This window comes from Leopardus geoffroyi, chromosome B1 (assembly GCF_018350155.1).
Source record: "Leopardus geoffroyi isolate Oge1 chromosome B1, O.geoffroyi_Oge1_pat1.0, whole genome shotgun sequence".
Taxonomy (NCBI): Eukaryota; Metazoa; Chordata; class Mammalia; order Carnivora; family Felidae; genus Leopardus; species Leopardus geoffroyi.
Window position 1 is genome coordinate 203,088,492 of NC_059327.1, and position 16,202 is coordinate 203,104,693.

Here is a 16,202-nt window from a genome sequence, read left to right on the forward strand (position 1 = left end):
TCCTCCTGGATCCAAACTTGGACCCAATTTGGGGGTTTCTTGATTTCTTTCCCTCTCGGCCAGTTACAGCACAAGAAGTTTACATTTTGCAGGCATGAAAAAGATTTTGGTTTAAATAAAAAGACACCCCTCTTCTCCTGCAAAGGGGATGTTGGAATCTGGAGACCTGGGATGCTCTCCTTCCACCCTTGGTGGGGGGGGGGGGGGAGGGGGTCGGGCAGGGTGAGGTTTGGAAGATACCCCCACGCTGGCGGCTTAAGGACTGACTGCTACATCAACGCTTAGATTACAAAGGTTTATTTAGAAAATAGTTTGGTTGTTTTGGCTGTCGTTTTTGGCAAACATTTAAATACTTTCAGTAACCAAAGATTGTCAGTGCCCTCTTTCTTCCCCCAAGACAGCCGCCCCCACGAGGTCCTGGGGAAGTCAGCCCTTGCTCAGAGGTGGTGTGTGCTGGGGGGGGGGGGGGGGGGGGGGGGGGAGGGGGGACTCCTTTCTCGCCCGTTCGGGAGGTTGCATTTACTTCTCCTAAGACCCTGACCTCAAAGCCACACCTCGCAGGGCCCCCAGAGCCAGATCCAGGCCCGGAGCCCCAGAAGCAGCCCTTTGCTGAGCCGGGAAGGCAGAGGGGTCGCCCCTCTCTCCTCCCCTCTCCCCAGGGACCCTGCGTCTCTCAGCCCATGCTCCCGGCCCGCCGGCACCCTCCCCTGGGCTCTGGAGGCCAATCCATCCCCGGGTCTCTGGGGAAGCTGCCCCCCTGCTTTCCCCTGCGGGGCCACGCCTTCCCAGGCCTCCGCCCGGAGCTGTCCAGGGTCTCCCGGCAGGGCGGGGCGAGCAGCTCACTGCCTGAAGCCCCTTCGCCTCCGTCGGAAGAGGATGTGCTTGAATGAACGCCGGAAGTCCTGGTTAAAGACGGTGTAGATGACCGGGTTGAGCGAGCTGTTGCAGTAGCCGATCCAGAAAAAGAACTTGAAGAGCGGGTCGGGCACCTGGCAGGCCTCGCGGCAGATGCCGTACAGGCTGTAGCTGAAGAAGAAGGGGAACCAGCAGAGCACGAACACGCCCATGACCACCGCCAGCACGAAGGTGAAGCGCTTCTCGCGCGCCTGGGCCACCTTGCGGCGGCACACGCTGCTGCGCGCCCGGCGCCGGCGCGACAGAAAGAACTCGACGGAGCGTGAGCTGGCGCGCGACAGGCGCCCGCCGGGCCCCGGGGACCTCGCGGCAGCCAGCGTGCCCGAATCGGTCGCCCCTGGCCCCGGCGCCGGCCCCTCGGCGCCGCCCGCGCCCCCCTCGCCGCCCGCGCGCCGCCGCCGCCCGCCCCGCCGCAGGGCACCCCGGCGCCGCCGCCGCTCGGCCGCCGCGCTGCTCTCCTCCGGATCCACGTCGGCGCACGGGCGGCGCGGGGGCGCGCAGTGCCCGTTCTCGCCCGCTCCCGCTGCCGCACCCAGCCCGTTCTCCGTGGTCGGGGACGCGCCGTCGGGGCCCGCGGGCGCGCGCTTCTCGCTGAGCGTGCGCGTGCGCAGCTTAGCCACGCGGTAGATGCGCGCGTAGACCAGGCCCATGATGAGGCAGGGCGCGAAGAAGGAGCCGATGCAGGAGGACAGGATGTACCACGTCTCGTCGTTGAGGCCGCACTGCGGGTAGGCGGCACTGTCGGGCTGGCGGTAGAGCGAGACGAGCGGGGGGAAGGAGATGACAGCCGAGATGAGCCACACGGCCACGATGGTCGCCTTGACGCGGCGCGGTGTGCGCTTCAGGTTGTACTCGACGGCCTGCGTCACCGACCAGTAGCGGTCCAGGCTGATGGCGCACAGGTGCACGATGGACGAGGTGCAGAAGAGCACGTCGAGCGCCAGGTACACGCCGCACCACACCTGCCCGAAGTACCAGTAGGCCATGAGCTCGTTGGCCAGCGAGAAGGGCATGACCAGCGTGGCCACCAGGATGTCGGCCGAGGCCAGCGACACCAGGAAGAGGTTCTGCGGCGCCCGCAGCGCCCGGCTGGTCAGCACGGCGATCACCACCAGCACGTTGCCCACCACGGTGAAGACGATGAGGAAGCCCACCACGGCCGCCAGCCCCGCCACGGCGCCCGCCGAGTACTGGCCCGGGGGCGGCCCCCAGGCGGCCCCCGGCGCGGCGCCCGAGGCGTTGGCGGCCCCGCCGCTGCCCCCCTCGCCGGCGCCGCTCGCGTTGGGGCCCGCCGCCGCCGTCGCCGCCGCCGCCAGCGCCGCCGCCAGCGCCGGGGACGCCATGGTCCTCCCGCGAGCTACTACGCGGTCCCGCCTGGAGCCGGGGCGCAGCCGCGGCAGCTCGGGCGCCCCCCAACCCCGGCCGGCGCCCGCATCGCCGCCTGCTCCTGGGGCGCGCCCGCCGGGGACCGCGGCGCCCCGCAGCCGGCCCTCGGCCGTGGTGGCTCGGCGGGCGAGCGGCGCGCCGGAGAGCGTGGCTGCCGGGCTCCCCGCAGCTGCCGCGCGCGTAAGTGCAGAGCAGGAGGCTCCCGGAGCGAGCGGCGACGCGGCGGCGGCGGCGGCGGCGGCGGCGGCGGGGGGGAGGGGGGCAGGTCCCGGGGTCCTCGCGCCGGCCCCGCCCTCGGCCCCGCTCACGGGGAGCGCCCGGGCCGCGAGCCCACGGTGATGCGGCGCCCGAGCGGGCGTGCCCGAGCGGCCCCGCGGCCCCGGAGCCCGGCCGGGGCGCAGGCTGCAGGCGGCGGCGGCGGCGGCCCGGGCGCTCCGCCTCCCATCCGGCCGGCTAGGGCTGGGCGCACCGGGGCGCGGGCCGCCGCTCCTCCGGGCCCCAGCGCCCGCGCGCAGCCTCGGGCTCCAACTTTACTTTCCCGGGCAGGGCGCCGGCGCCGCCGCGCGTCCTCCTCCTACTGCTCCGGGCGCGGGCGCCCCCCGCGGTCCGCGTTCGGCCGTGCGGGCTCCGCCTTGCCTGCCTCTCTCGCCCGAGCTGCGCCGCCGCCGCCGCCGCCTCCTCCTTCGCCGCCGCCGCCGCCGCCGCCGCCGCCGTGCGCTCGGCGCGAATGCAGCCGCCCGGGCTCGGCTTCCAACTTGGGTAGAGTTGCGCAGCGGGGCGGGCGCGCGGGGCGGGGCGCGGGCGGGCGGGCGGGGGCGGCTTGGCGGGCAGGCCAGCGCCGCCGGCCCGGGGGGGAGCGGGCCCGGGAGCCGGAGCCCGCGGCCGCCTCGGCGAACCTGCCGGCGCGGCGCCGGGGAGGAGTCCGGGGCGGTGGCGCGAGGCGCGCGCGCACGGCGAGGGCGCCCCCTCCAGGGCCGACTGCAGCCTGCGGGACGGGGTTGAGTGCTGGCTGGCCTGGGCGGTGAGTTCCAGAAACCTGCTCTTTCTAAGACAAGAGCTCCCTAGCCTCCCCCGGGCACACGCACACGCACACGCGGGCGCGCACTCTCGCGCGCAGCTCCGGGCGGCTCGGGGTCCGCGGCCTGATTGGAGAGCCGGCCGCTCGCAGCCTGGCGGAGGACGCGACGCAGCCTGGTGCGCAGGGGTCTTGCCGAGTGCCTGTCGCCTCCCATCTCCGGTCGGTGTTCCAGGGCAGAACCACCTCCCTGCCCCCGAGCCTCAGTTCCCTTCTCTGCCCACTTCCAAGCGCTGCTGGAGCATGAATCATGACGGCCTTGCCAGTGGAAGCCCTGGGCAGGCTCCCAGGCTCCGCATCCATGTTGGCAATTACAGAAGTTTAATTCCCATGCTCCGTGGCCCTGCTTTTAAAGGGTGGGGGGTGATGTTCGAAATCACCGCCTCTGACAAACACCCAGAATGAATTTCCCGGATGATGGGCGGTTTTGCGTGGGTGCCTCATTCCTACAGGCTTAGGGGCAAGCTGTTAGGGTCTCTCCCCCCCCCCCCCCCGCCCCCCGCGCTTACCCCTACCATAGGTCCCCGTGCATTCATTCCAGGAACGTGCGTGCGCTGTCGTTCCCGTCTTCTGGTGCTGGTACCCACCTCCGGGCAGCTTGAGGTCTGTGGGAGCCCGACCCTGGGGAGGAGGCTGGAGTTCTCAGGCCTGGCGTTTCTCGCTTGGAGGAGGGGAGGGCCATTCCTCCCAGCATTCTGGAAAAGCACCTGGCAGTGCTCCCTGCATCCTCAGATGGGAGGGCTGGGGTCATTCCTGTGGCTGGGGGGCCGGAGTGTCATGCCTTTGGGTTCCAGGAAGTGGTCGCAGGGAGGGATTAGAGTGTCTCCCTTAGTGATGCCTGGAAATGCGCATGGCCTTGGGGGCTGCTTCTCAGTCCTCTGAGCCCTGGGAAGGCTCACAGGGCCCATGTAGGAGAGCCCGGGTGTCTTAGCAGAGAGGCTCCCTGGGCGCCCCAGCATCCTCGTTAGCCTCCTTACACGGAGGAGGAGGGGGTCAGGCCAGGGCCAGGCCGGAAATCAGAGATTCTGGACTGGGGGACTGCCCAGGAAGGGCCAGACCTCCCTTCCCAATCCTGGGCACTTATGCACTTTTGGGGAGCAAAGCCATGACAGCATGTGAGAGGCACGCGGCCCAGGGAAGGTAGAAAGCCACCTTCCCTGTGAAAGGGCCTCCCGGTCCCGGAGGCCCGGAGGGCGCTTGGAGGGAAGACCCACACCACTGCCTCCTCCATAGTCAAGTGCAACGGCCCTTGTCCGTGCAGGGCCCTCCACCGTCTGGGACGGGCGGTGCCACACCCTGAGACGGCCAGTGAATGCTGTCAGTGCCCTGGAACTCTTCCCCTAGGCTGGGAGTGGAGTTGTCAGGGAAGGCTTCCTGGAGGAGGTGACTTCTGAGCTGCCCTTGGAGCATGAAGGAGGGTTATTGGGAAGTGAGAAGCCCCCATGGGGCAGGGAGATGGGCTTTGTCCTAGAGGCGGGGGTTGGGGGGGGCAGAGGAGGAGCCAAGAAAGAGAAGCGGCAGGGGTTGGATGCAGGTTTTGGAGAGCTGTCTCCCACTGCCAGCAGCTCGCTGGCCACGTGGGCCTCCTCCAGAGCCTGAGGGGTTCTCCTCTTGTGAGAGGCACTTTGGGGGACGCCTGGGGCTGTCAGGACATCCAGGGTCCTGGCTGCACTGGCCACCTCATGAGTTCATATTCAGGGTCAGCCTGGCACAAAGAACTTGGAGGAAAAAGGACGCGGAGCACCTGGGGCCCGAAACAAACAGGACTTCCCGCTGCCCAGGAAGCGACTCTCCAGGCCAGGCTGGGGACATCCGGAGTGCCTGGCCGGCCCAGTGACTCAGGCCCCTGGGGACGCCTGGCTGGCCTTCTGACCTCAGGACCGCTGGCAACATCTCCCTGGCACAACCCGGGACCAAGCGCCTCCCCGGGGGCCTGGACCCAGGGCGGAGGGGGAGAGGAGAGCTGGGTCCCCTGAAGAGTCCTCGGCTGGGCCTCAGGGCGGCGCCGGTGCAGCCCTGCCTGTGTGCACGGGAGCCCCGGGGACCGCAGCTGTTCAGAAAGGAGCTGGAGAGGCCTCTTACCCCGGCGCTGAAAACTGGGCGCTTGACAGACTGCTCTCCATCACCCTACAGCGAGCAAAACGGCGTGCGCCTGGAAAGACCGTCTGATGGGCCGCTCGTGGCCAGGCCTGGGACCCAGAGGGATATCAGGGAGGGTGTCGTAAGGATTCAGGCTGCACTGGGAGAGGGGGTGGGGGCGTCGGGGGCAGGTGTGGGACATCGAAGAAGGAAAATCACAGAAGTAAAGCATCTCGGGGCCGCCAAGGCACAGGTGCCTTCGTCCTAACCAGGATGAGCGGGGCCCAGAAGGGAAAGGCTGGTCCTACCAGGGCCACGCAGCCTTTGGACGTGGGGTCCTGGGCCCCAGCGGCTGGGAGAAGGAATCTGGAGGCACGCCTGCTGGGTGCACGCCTGGCCGGTGTCCCACGAGTGGCTCAGCCCCGGCGGAGGGGGGCTTGTCTCTTTGAACCGCCTCCCCGCACACAGGTGTGGAGGCACACACACATTCATGCACACACATACCCATGCGCTCATGTACACACACACATTCGTGTGCACACATTTCTGTGCACGCCTAGGCTTGCATGGGCACGTACACACGCATGCGCATCCGTGCATGCTGCACGCACACACGTGCGTCCACACGCCCGTGTAAACGACAGCAGTATGCTCACGTAACTATCCATGCGTGCACGCACAAACGCGTACATACTCCCACAAGCAGGCGTGCGCGAGCACACGTGTGTATGCCCACGTGTTCACACACTGCGTGCACGAGTTCACGCACACATATGTACCGGGCCACACACATCCACACACCTGCGTAAAATCGGGTACGTGCGTTATGTGCGTGCATGCACGTACGTTCGTGCACGCCTCACTTGTGTGTAGGCGTGTGTCCACGCACACGTGCGTGCGTGGACACACAGACTCCTGCACGCGTGCGTGCACACGTGCTTCACCCCCACACAGATGCACGCGCACAGGTGCCGGGGGCCCCACTCACCCTCCTAGGCCGTGGGGGGCCGTGTCGGGCCACCCCGTCGCAGGCAGCTCTTCCTGGGTTTCCGGCTGGGCTGTGCCCCCTCGGCGGGTCACCTCTGCCCAGCTCGTTCACGTGGCTCTGCGGCCCACCCGCTCCGGGCCGCGAGCCCATCTGTCACGGCCCGCCGCGGAGTCTGGCCCTTGGCATGTGCTCTTCCCCAGGCTGGCAACCCTTCGCTTCGTCTACCCCCAGGGCTCTTCTCTTCCTTAAAAGTGTGTGGCACGGGTCTCCAGGAGGCCTCCCTGAGCTCCCAGGCTAGGTCGGGAGCCCCTTTGCTGGCCTCCGTGTGCGCCGTCAGGGGCGGGCCGTCAGGCCCTGCCCCTCAACTGTGGGCTCCTGAGAGCGGGCCGTGTCTCCCCCGCCTGCTGCAGGGCCCAGCTCCCGGCTCACAGGGGGAGCTCCGTCACAGCTGGTGGAGGGAGCCTCTGGCCGGCTCCGTCGGTCGAGCGGCTGTCTTCGGATCAGGTCAAGATCTCACGGTTCGTGAGTTCAAGCCCCACGCCCGGCTCGCCGCTGTCAGCACAGAATCCGCGGCGGATCCCCCGTCCCCCTCTCTCTGCCCCTCGCCTGCTTGTGCGCTCTCAAAAAGAAAGAAACACGAAAAAGAGAGAAAAGCTGGTGGAGGCATGGGGGCGAAGGGTGGAGGCTGAGGTCAGGAATCCCCCAAAGGCCCCGACGCCCTCCTCACGCCTCGGGCCTGCTGGTCGCCTGCCGCGGGCTCCGTGGAGGTGCTGCGGGCCTAGCACAGCGGGGCCTCACCCGGGAGCTGCCTGCGCCAGACCCCCGTGCCCCCCACCCAGCGGCCCCTTTCTGCCTCCGCCCTGTGGAGGTGGCCGACGTTGGATGTGGACCCCAGCTCCCGCTCAACACTGACTTGCCGTCTGGCAGCAGGAGAACCCCCTGCCTCCCTGGGCCTCAGTTTTCCCATCTGTGGGGTGGGGGTATCGGGCCAGCTACTTGTAAGGTTCACGCCAGCTCTGCCCCACTTGGCTGTGAGCTCCTGTAAGTGGGTGTTGCATCTGGTCTGTTTGCTCGGTGCCCACAGGGGAGGGAAGGGCCGGAGGCAGGGAGAAGAGCCCCATCCACCCCTCCCGCAGGTGGGGCAGCACAGGGAAACTGGCCTGGCTTCCCGTCTCCAGGCCGAGGGGACTGGTCTCCTCCTTCGAGCTGAGCTGAAGACCCCTCCCGCCCCCCGTGTTGATTTGAAATTTCATTTTTAAAGACAGGCAGGGAAAAACGAACTTGCTTCTCTGCCCGCCCCTCCCTGAAGGATTCTAGAACCGCTTTGTCTTGTTAGAACACGGCCTGGATCCGTTGGCCCGGGGCCCGGCTCTCCATGCACTAACCCGCAGACCAACTCCGTTGCAATATTGATCCAATTGATGGATTTGGCCCAGCTGAGTTCTTACAGACCTGGCAGAGGGCCCTCTGGAGAAAGAGCTGCTTCAGGGACCGTCTTTGATTTGCGACGAGTGTACTAGATGAAAGCAGCGGGTCAGCATGTCTTATTAGGCGCCAGCTGTGTACCTCACTCGGCCCGGGGCCTGCTGGAGTTCAGGCTCACGCCTGTCCCCGTCCTCGCTGCCGCACAAGCCTCTCACGGCTCCTCTGCCTCCGGCCTGCCCCTCTGCCCTCTGGTTCCAGGCTTGACAGGGTGCTCCCTCTGGGGCTTGCTGCTGTCCAGATGCCTGAGCCTGGCATTCGAGGCCCTCCTAGGCCTGGCCTCATGTCTGCACTCTAGGGTCGGGCTGACCAGGTGTCCCCACGGGCCCTTGGGAAATCGCCCTTCTTCTCCAAGCCTCCTCGGTCTGCGATAGCGGTAACAAAGTCCCACCCCTGGGGCTGGTGTGCAGGCTCACGGGACAAAGGTCCAGGGCTCTTAGCCCAGGGCCCGCTCACCGCAGGGTCCCGGGCCGCGTCCGCCATCGCCTGCCTCTTGCCGATCGCTGGGCCCGGAGCACCTGCTGTACGCCTGTGCTCTCGCCACACACCTGAGCGGGTGGAGGGCATGGCTCCGGCACGCCAGCACTGGGCTCCTAGGAGCACCACCCCCCCCCCAGGCCCTTGGCCTCCCTATGAAGCTTCGAGGTCCAGAGCCCACCCCGGCCACCCTCCTGCCCTTGGCGGCTGCGCCCAGGCCCCCAGAACCCCCCGGCCATCGGCAGCATGCGCAGCAGCCACCATTTGGGAGCGTCTCCCCCAGGCCAGGCCTGTCCTGAATGGTCCATGGATGGTGAGGCCCGTTCACCCTCTTTGGGGCCTTGCTCGGGACCATATGTGGGTACGAGCCTGGGACAGCGTGGCTCCCCTCCAGCCCACCGTTATGCTGCTGGGCTCCCACTGGCTTTTGCCTCAGCCTTGCCCCAACCAATGGCCTTGGTGTTGGGGGGCGGGGCTTGGAAGGGGTCTCGGGAGTGACCACCAGGCTGAGGCCTGAAGGCAGAGCATTTGAGGCCCAGAGTGACCCCGTCCACAGGTCTGCCTGCCTAGCAGAGGACCCTCCCCTTCCCCTCCGGGGGCGGGTTTTCCGGTCTGGCCCCTTGAATCCCTTTCTGGAGATCGGGCATCTGTTGAAGAGGCATCTACTAGGCACCCACTTCGTGCCCAGGGTGGACAGGGCCCGTTGGCTGTGGAGAGCAAGGCACTCCTCAGGCAGCACAGGGAACGAGGCACAGGCAGTGACCACCTGGGAGATGCCAGACGGGGGGAGAAGTGGTAGGGCCTGAGGGGGCTCAGGGAGAACGTTCTGGAGGAAGTAGGGGCTCAGCCCAGGCTGGAGGTGGGAAGGTAGCAGCCCGTCCAAAAAGAAGGCTGAGGAGTGTGTGCTGGGTGGGCCTGACCTGATCAGGTGAGCCCTTGGAAGGGTGCTGAGGCCTCAGAGATGTCCTGCCGGCCTCTAGGGTCCTCTAGAGGTCCAAAGACAGGATCTGAGGGGGCCTCTAGTTGCTGAGAGTGGTCCCTGGCACACGGCAACCAGAGAAAACAGGGACGACCTCAGAGAACTGGATTCTCCTGGAAACCGGAGGAGCTTGGGGAGGGCAGGACTGGGCCTCAGCTGACACCTCCATCCCGGACTCTGGACCCTGAGCAGGGGACCCATTTAACCTGTACCTGGACTCCTGGCCCGTGGACACTGTGAGATAACAACGTGTGTTGTTTTAAGCTGGCCCATGAGTGGTAGTTTGTTACACAGCCTTGATGACAGATACACCCGTGTACCCGGTTGGGTCTCTGGAGGAACGGCGATGTGCCCAGGAAAGAGGGCCCCTCCCAGCCCTGAGGGGAAGGTCGTGATGCTGCACAGCCTGTTGTGATGGACCCGTTTCCCTTCTCCACTGGCTGGAGGAGGGGCCGCACGGCCAGTCCCGGCCAATATCACCTCCCTGGTGACAAGCAGGAAATGGACACAGGGGCCAAATGCCTCTCTTCCTGCAGGTGCCGGGTGTGAGGCCCAGAGCAGGCAGCCCTTGGGACCCGAGGAGCTCGAGATAAGGGTGGTAACCACAGCGGGGAGAGCCGGGGTCCTTCATGCGGGTTCTGGAGCCTCTAAGGGAACCCACCCGGGAGCCTCCCTTGGCCAGGCTTCCTACGGAGGGGATGCTAAGGGGCCTCGCTGAGCCCCTTGAGAGCAGGTTGAGGGCTGACCGTGTCCTGAGTTGCTGTCCACACCCCCCTGCTGCCTCCTCGGAGAATCAGTGTGCCAGTCTGTTGTAGACAAAATGTCTGTGCCTTAACTGCCCCAACCTTGGCCCGTGTGACCCGACATGGCAAAGGAACCTTGCAGATGGGACTAAGTTGAGGACCGTGAGCTGGAACATTATCCCAGAGCGGACCCTAAATGTAGTAACAAGGATCCCGCTAAGCGAAGGAGAAAGGCCAGGGGGTCAGAGCAGTAGCAGATGTGCTATCGGAAGCAGAAGGCTGGTGACAGGAGGAAGAGGCCGCCGGCTCGGGCACGCGGACGCCTCCAGAAGCTGGAAAAGAACTAGGAAACAGGTTCTCCCCTGGAGCTTCCAGGAGCCAGCCCTGCCAACCCATCGTAAACTTCCGGCGTGCAGAACTGGAAGATAATAAATAATGTGTGTTCTTGTAATACAGCTAAGTTTCCGCTCCTTTGTTCCTGCAACGAGAGGAAATGAATACAGAGCCTGTAGGTGTTTGGAGAATGAATGAATGAATGAATGAATGAACAAACGAACAAACACCTCCACAAGATAGGCATTCCTATTCTTGCTTTATAGTCAAGACAGTTGAGGCCCAGGCAGCGCCCAGCCTGGCTTCTCAGCAAGCCAGGTAGTGTCCGCTCTGCCCTCCTGCCTCTCCCCTGCTGAGCACCAGGCGTGTGCAGAGAAGGAGGTAGGGATGAGATTCTGTCCTTAACTGTAACCAGAGGCTACGGGAGCCGGGGTCGCGGCCTCCTCTCCTGAGTGTGTAGATTTCTCTGCCGGGGCTGCAGGGAGTGGGGCGGGTGCCCACGCCGGTGCCGGTACTGAGTGCGGCACCCCTGCCTTCGCTAAGGGCCCCCCACTCTCCTTCGTGAAGCCTGTCTCCCCAACCCTTGTATCGCAGTTGCCCCCACGTAGCACTCGGGGAACATACCTGGAGGAAATGGCTAATTAAATGGAAGCAAGTTCGCGCCCGCGATCTGTGAATCTGACCGTAGCAGGCACGTGCCGCGGAGCCAGATGGAGTTCAGAGATTTTTGTTTGGTGGGTTTGGCTTCGGTTCTTTTTTCAGAGTGTTCAGAAAATGCAGAAGAGCCCTGATGTGTTTGGGAAAATACGCAAAGAGTTGGACGCGTTCAGCCTGGCCCTGTGAAGTCCCCCCAGCTTCCTACGTTGACCCCGATTCCGAGTGTTTCCGGAAAGCGGGCGGGCGGGCCCCGCAGTGCGTGCCACGGGCCGGAGCACCGGAATGTTGGTCTTCGAACCTGGACGGACCCCGTGAGCTCGGGCTCGGCAAGGTCTGCTCTGTTTCATTCTTGACTCTTCCCTTCCCAGAAGAGACGCTGATTTAAACCAGGAATTTGGGGCCGGCCCGAGATTCGGGACTGTGAGTCACGATACAGGCAGTGCTGCTGTAACAAAGCAGCCCAGGTGGGAGCGATCTCTCCCCCGACGCGAGTCTGGGTCCTGCCCGGCGGGTGCCCTGCACCCTCTCCCCGGCTGTCCCCAGCAGGCAGCTCCCACCTCCAGGTCTTGGTCGGCTGGTCTGGCTGGGGCCATTCTGCCATAACACCCAGGGTCAGCTCTCGGCCAGGAGGACACGGTCTTCCGACCACAGGGCGTCCTCGGCTGGAAGCCGCACACAGCCCTAGGCTGACACCGCATTGGGCAGAATGTGGTCACGTGGCCGTACCTACTGCAAGGGAGGCTGGGAAATGTAGTCTTTCACAGGGCAGCCATATGCCAAGATGAACGCAGTGTGTTTCCAACCTGGGAACTGTTGACGTTTGCGGCTGGACGCCGCTTTGTTGTGGGTGCCAGCCTGTGAATTCCAGCATGATTAGCAGCATCCCTGGACTCTTTTGACTAATGCCAGGAGCAACCCTCCCCCCCCACCCCCACCCCTCCCACACACACCAGTTGTGATGACCAGAAATGTCCTCAGAAATTTCCAGGGGTCCTCTGGGGTCATAATCACGCAGCTGAGAACCATCGGGCCAGATCCGAGGGCCTCAGCTGCAGTGTCCCCGGGGCCCAGCAGGAAGAACGCTGGGCGGGGTGGGGTGAGCCCGCGGAGAATGCCCCAGCGGGAGGGGATGTCTCCCCCTCCCCCACCCTGCAAGTTCTCACGCTGGAGGCGGACAGAGATCTGGATTTTCATGTGAAATGTCTAAACTGCTTCCTGATGGCATCTAATTAAGACAGGGAAAAAGCCGTGTGTTTGCTATGGGTTGAACTGTATTCCCAAAAAGATAACATCCATGTGCTAACCCCCAAAACCTGGGAGAGTGACCCTATTTGGAAACAGGGCCCAGGCTCGCTGAGGTCACCCTGGACCGGGGTGGGCCCTAACTCAAAATGGCTGGTGTCCTTACACGAAGAGATGCACAGAGAGGGACACATGAGAGGGACAGAGACAGAGCAGTTTGGCCAGGAGTCCAGGAGCGCTGGGAGCCCCAGGGTCTGGAAGACGGGGGGAAGGGTCTTCCCCTTGGACCCGCCAGGGGAGGTGGCCCCGCCCACACCTTTAATGTCAGAATTCCCGGAGCTGGGAGAGAAGACATTTCTATCACTGAAGCTAAGGCTGGTGGAACTTGGCCGCGGCAGCCGCGGGGAAACTAAGTCAGTGCTCTGAGCCCGTGTGAGCCTCTGGGCCCCCCAAACCTGCAGCCTGACGGGCTGGTCTGCGACAGTGAGACAGGCCCCCTCGACGGGCCCGGTCACAGACCTCCACAGTCTGAGCCTGCAGCCCCCACGGAACCTGGCCCCGGGCAGCACGCAGAAGTCCCTCCCGCCTTGCACAGCCCAGCTGTGGTGCTGCCGCGTCCCCACAGACCCTCGGTCTCTTCATCTAGCAAATGGGGAGAATCAGATTTGCCCAGGACAGGACAAGGCCTCCCTGGGGGAGAGCTGCTGAGCAGGGGTGCATACCAACCCTCCATGATGTCTGTGCCTGCCAGTCACCAGGTGATCTGACAAATACCTGAGCAGAGCTTGGGGGGCCAGGAACAGGGGATCCGTCAGCGGACAGACTCCTGGTGCCGGAACCTGCCCGGGACGTAGAACTATCCAGAACGGCATGCTCTCCTCTGCTCTGCAGGGTATGGGGCTGGGGTGGAGATTAAGTTTGGGGTTAGGTTAGGATTTCCTTGGGGGGCAGGGCCAGTATGAGTTAGATTTGCGTTGGGGTTAAGTTTGTAAACAGAATTTGTGTTGGACTGGGTTATGGTTAATTTGGGGGTCAGAGTCAATATTCCAAAAGTGGTCTGGATCAAGATTAGGTTCAGGGTCAATTTCATATTAGGATTAGGGTCAGGGTGGGGGTCAGAATGGGGGCTGGGAAGGCTGCAGGGCAGGATCAGGGTTGGGGTGGGGAGGGGGTCAGGGTGGGGGTGGAGAAGGTGGAGATACAGCTGGGGTTTGAACCCAAGCCACTTGCTGTGCTGATCACTGTCACCAATGCGTCTCCATGTCTCTATGCGTCCGGTGCCTGGACTCCTGGCTGTCACCTTATGCTCTGTAACCTTTGCACTTTGCCACACTCTAGGCCTCAGTTTACCCTCTGAAAGAGTGGCCTGGCTCTGCCTGTCCCAGCTCAGGAAGTCCTCGGTAGGCAGGGCCCTCGAGCACTATCCTGCGGGAACACACGGGTGCAAAGACATTTTCAGAACCGGAGCCAGACAAGAGATCTGGCAGACAGCAGCAGCTCTGGGATTGCGCTTAGAGAAACCATTTTAAAACCAAAGTCCTTCTCGCTGCGGCGATCGTGGGAATTGCCCTGGGAAACCGTGTTTGACTGTCACAGAAGGTTTGTATCGACGGGACGTGTTATCGTTCAGTGTCCAGGAAAGAGGAGTAATTAGATGCCTCGCTGCCAATACTGTTTCAATCACAGCAGAAAAAAATACATGAATTCGGGGAGGAAGCGGACCTCCTTTGCCTCACGGAGAAAGCGCACTTCCCGACTCCAGAACAGCCGAGAATAACAGGAAGAAGCCCTGCGTGCGGCCCTGGGGGTTTGGCAGCCTTGCCCTGGGCTGTTGATAAATTAAATGGCAGAGACGCGGGGCTGCTTAAGAGGGAAACCAGGTGTGCTTTGGAAATTCGCTCTGCGCGGTTGCAGGGTGAGCTGGTGTCCAGGAGGGGGCGACATACCGAAGCCCCGCCCCTGCAGGCTGGTCCCCTTGGTGGGACTGGAGGGTCACCGGGTCCCAAGCCGCCACCGCCCCCCCCCCCGCCCCCAGTGATGGCCTGGCCTTGGGTTCTCAGCCTCACCAGCATTGGCCACCAGTGGGAGCTGCCCTGAGCCAGACCAGGCTGTGCCTCCCCTCCAGCCTCCCTGATGGCCAGGAGGGACCCTCCCTGAGGCCATGACGGCAGCAGGGAGCCCACACCCACACCTTGAACTCACCTGGCAGTGCGCTTGGCACCTGCAACCCCTCCCCTCTCCTGGCCTGGCACGCTCCCTTCTGCCCAGGGACTGCTCTGCGTTTCCCTAACCGCCCCTGTGCCTCCCCACCTGCATGCCTTCACGTGTGTGCACCCTTCCTGCCATGACTTCACAGCTCACTCTCCCCCGTCTGTCGAAATCAGCAGCCGCCTCTTCCAGGAAGCCCTCCTGGGGCTCCTGAGGGCTGCCAAGACCCTGCGTGGGGGCCAGGCCTCATTGTCTCTTTCTCTTGGGTGCCTCTCCACATGCCCAGGGCTCCTCAGGGCAGACACCTGGGTGCTTCACCTGCAACATCCCAGGCTCAGCACCGGTAGAATCCTTCAGAAGGACCGATGGATGCATCGGTGACTGAGTGACGAGTGAGCCAACAAGGGGCCTGAGGAAGAACCCTGCCCTACCTGCATGTTTCGAGACCCGGCCCTGCCCCAGCTCCCCCATCGTCCTCCCTCCGCATGCACAATCCCCTGCTCCCAGTGGCCCTACGAAGGGCGCTTCCAGGCCTCGTGGCAACAGGGGGCCCGGCTCTCCTACCCCCTCCCCGCCACAGCCACCTGCGTGCACCCGTGTGGAGGGCCTGGCTGTCAACTCCCGGCGGAGAACGGCTGCTGTGTGGGCACCTGGGAGGATCAGCTGGGACAAAGGAGGTAGACCCCGGCTGCCAGAGCCCCCTGCTCGGGTCCTGAGACGGTCCCAGCCCTTGTCGCTTCGAGTCGATGACCGACTCTGCAGAGGAGCATCCCCCGCGGAGGACTCTGTGCTCACGGGCGCATCCTGGCTGCAGCCTCATGGTGCTTACTTAGACACAGGAAATGCACTTGAATCCGTGAGGAAGCGGGGGAGGGGGTCCCCGGGGGGCTGGCCTGTCGGGAGGGATTGGGGATCGGGGTGCCATCTCCCCACATCTGTGCTCCAATCGGTGGAGCCTCTCGGGTTGCAGCCCAGCCTTTGTCGTTCGCCCCGCTCACTGCCCACCGGCCTCCCCTCCCTGCGGCTGAGCTGAGCGCCCTGGCCGGTGCGCCCCGCCGGCTCAGAAGGTTCCCGAAACCGCCTGCCCCACGGGCCCCTTGTGCCTCCACCTTATTCCCTGAGGGGTGGGGGGCGGATGGAGGTCAAGGCCAGCAGGTCTCTGGTTGGACATGGCTGCTGAGGTCAAGTTCTCAGGGGAGGTGAGACGCGGAGGGGCGTGGCCCCGACCTGCTCCCTGGGCACCGGTGGGCAGAGTCGCGGGCCTGCCTTCCTGGTGATGCCTCCGTGGGGCAACGGCGCCCTGCTTTCCTGCACCCTCCTGACCCTGACCGTCACGTCCTTGACGACTTTCCCTGAATAGCAGAGACACACGGCGTATGTCGTGTCAGCTGGGAGACGAACAGAGAATCTGAGAGCGTGAGGACCCGGGGCAGGGCAAGGAGAAAGGCCAGAACCAGACCGGGTGCCATGTTCCGATGGCCCCTTAGCTAGTGCCCAGGGCTCAGGGTGGGGCCACCCACACACCCAAACCCCACGGCTCTGGAGGGCAGCCAGGGCAGTGGCCACAGGGGCCTGGGTTCTGGACCCCACACTCCCAGCGTGTGACACAGGGGTGCACGGTGGAAACCAGCCAGGGCA

General features: G+C 64.4%; 1 protein-coding gene and 1 long non-coding RNA gene across 2 annotated transcripts; both read right to left on the reverse strand.

The window, feature by feature from the left end:
* Positions 1-281: 281 nt before the first annotated feature.
* On the reverse strand, positions 282-2,352 carry ADRA2C (adrenoceptor alpha 2C). The gene has a single exon (XM_045474700.1). The coding sequence runs from the start codon at positions 2,256-2,258 to the stop codon at positions 840-842; it is 1,419 nt and encodes a 472-aa protein (XP_045330656.1). The 5' UTR covers positions 2,259-2,352; the 3' UTR covers positions 282-839.
* An 8,345-nt stretch (positions 2,353-10,697) lies between these two features.
* On the reverse strand, positions 10,698-11,785 carry LOC123583756. Its single transcript, XR_006704994.1, has 2 exons — positions 11,672-11,785; positions 10,698-11,244 (listed from the first exon to the last, which is right to left on the reverse strand). It is a non-coding gene; the product is annotated as an uncharacterized LOC123583756 (long non-coding RNA).
* Between the last annotated feature and the right edge of the window lie 4,417 nt (positions 11,786-16,202).

What these genes read in the sequence shown, in the direction of transcription:
- ADRA2C (XM_045474700.1), bottom strand. Translation starts at nt 2,258, where the DNA reads ATGGCGTCCCCGGCGCTGGCGGCGGCGCTGGCGGCGGCGGCGACGGCG.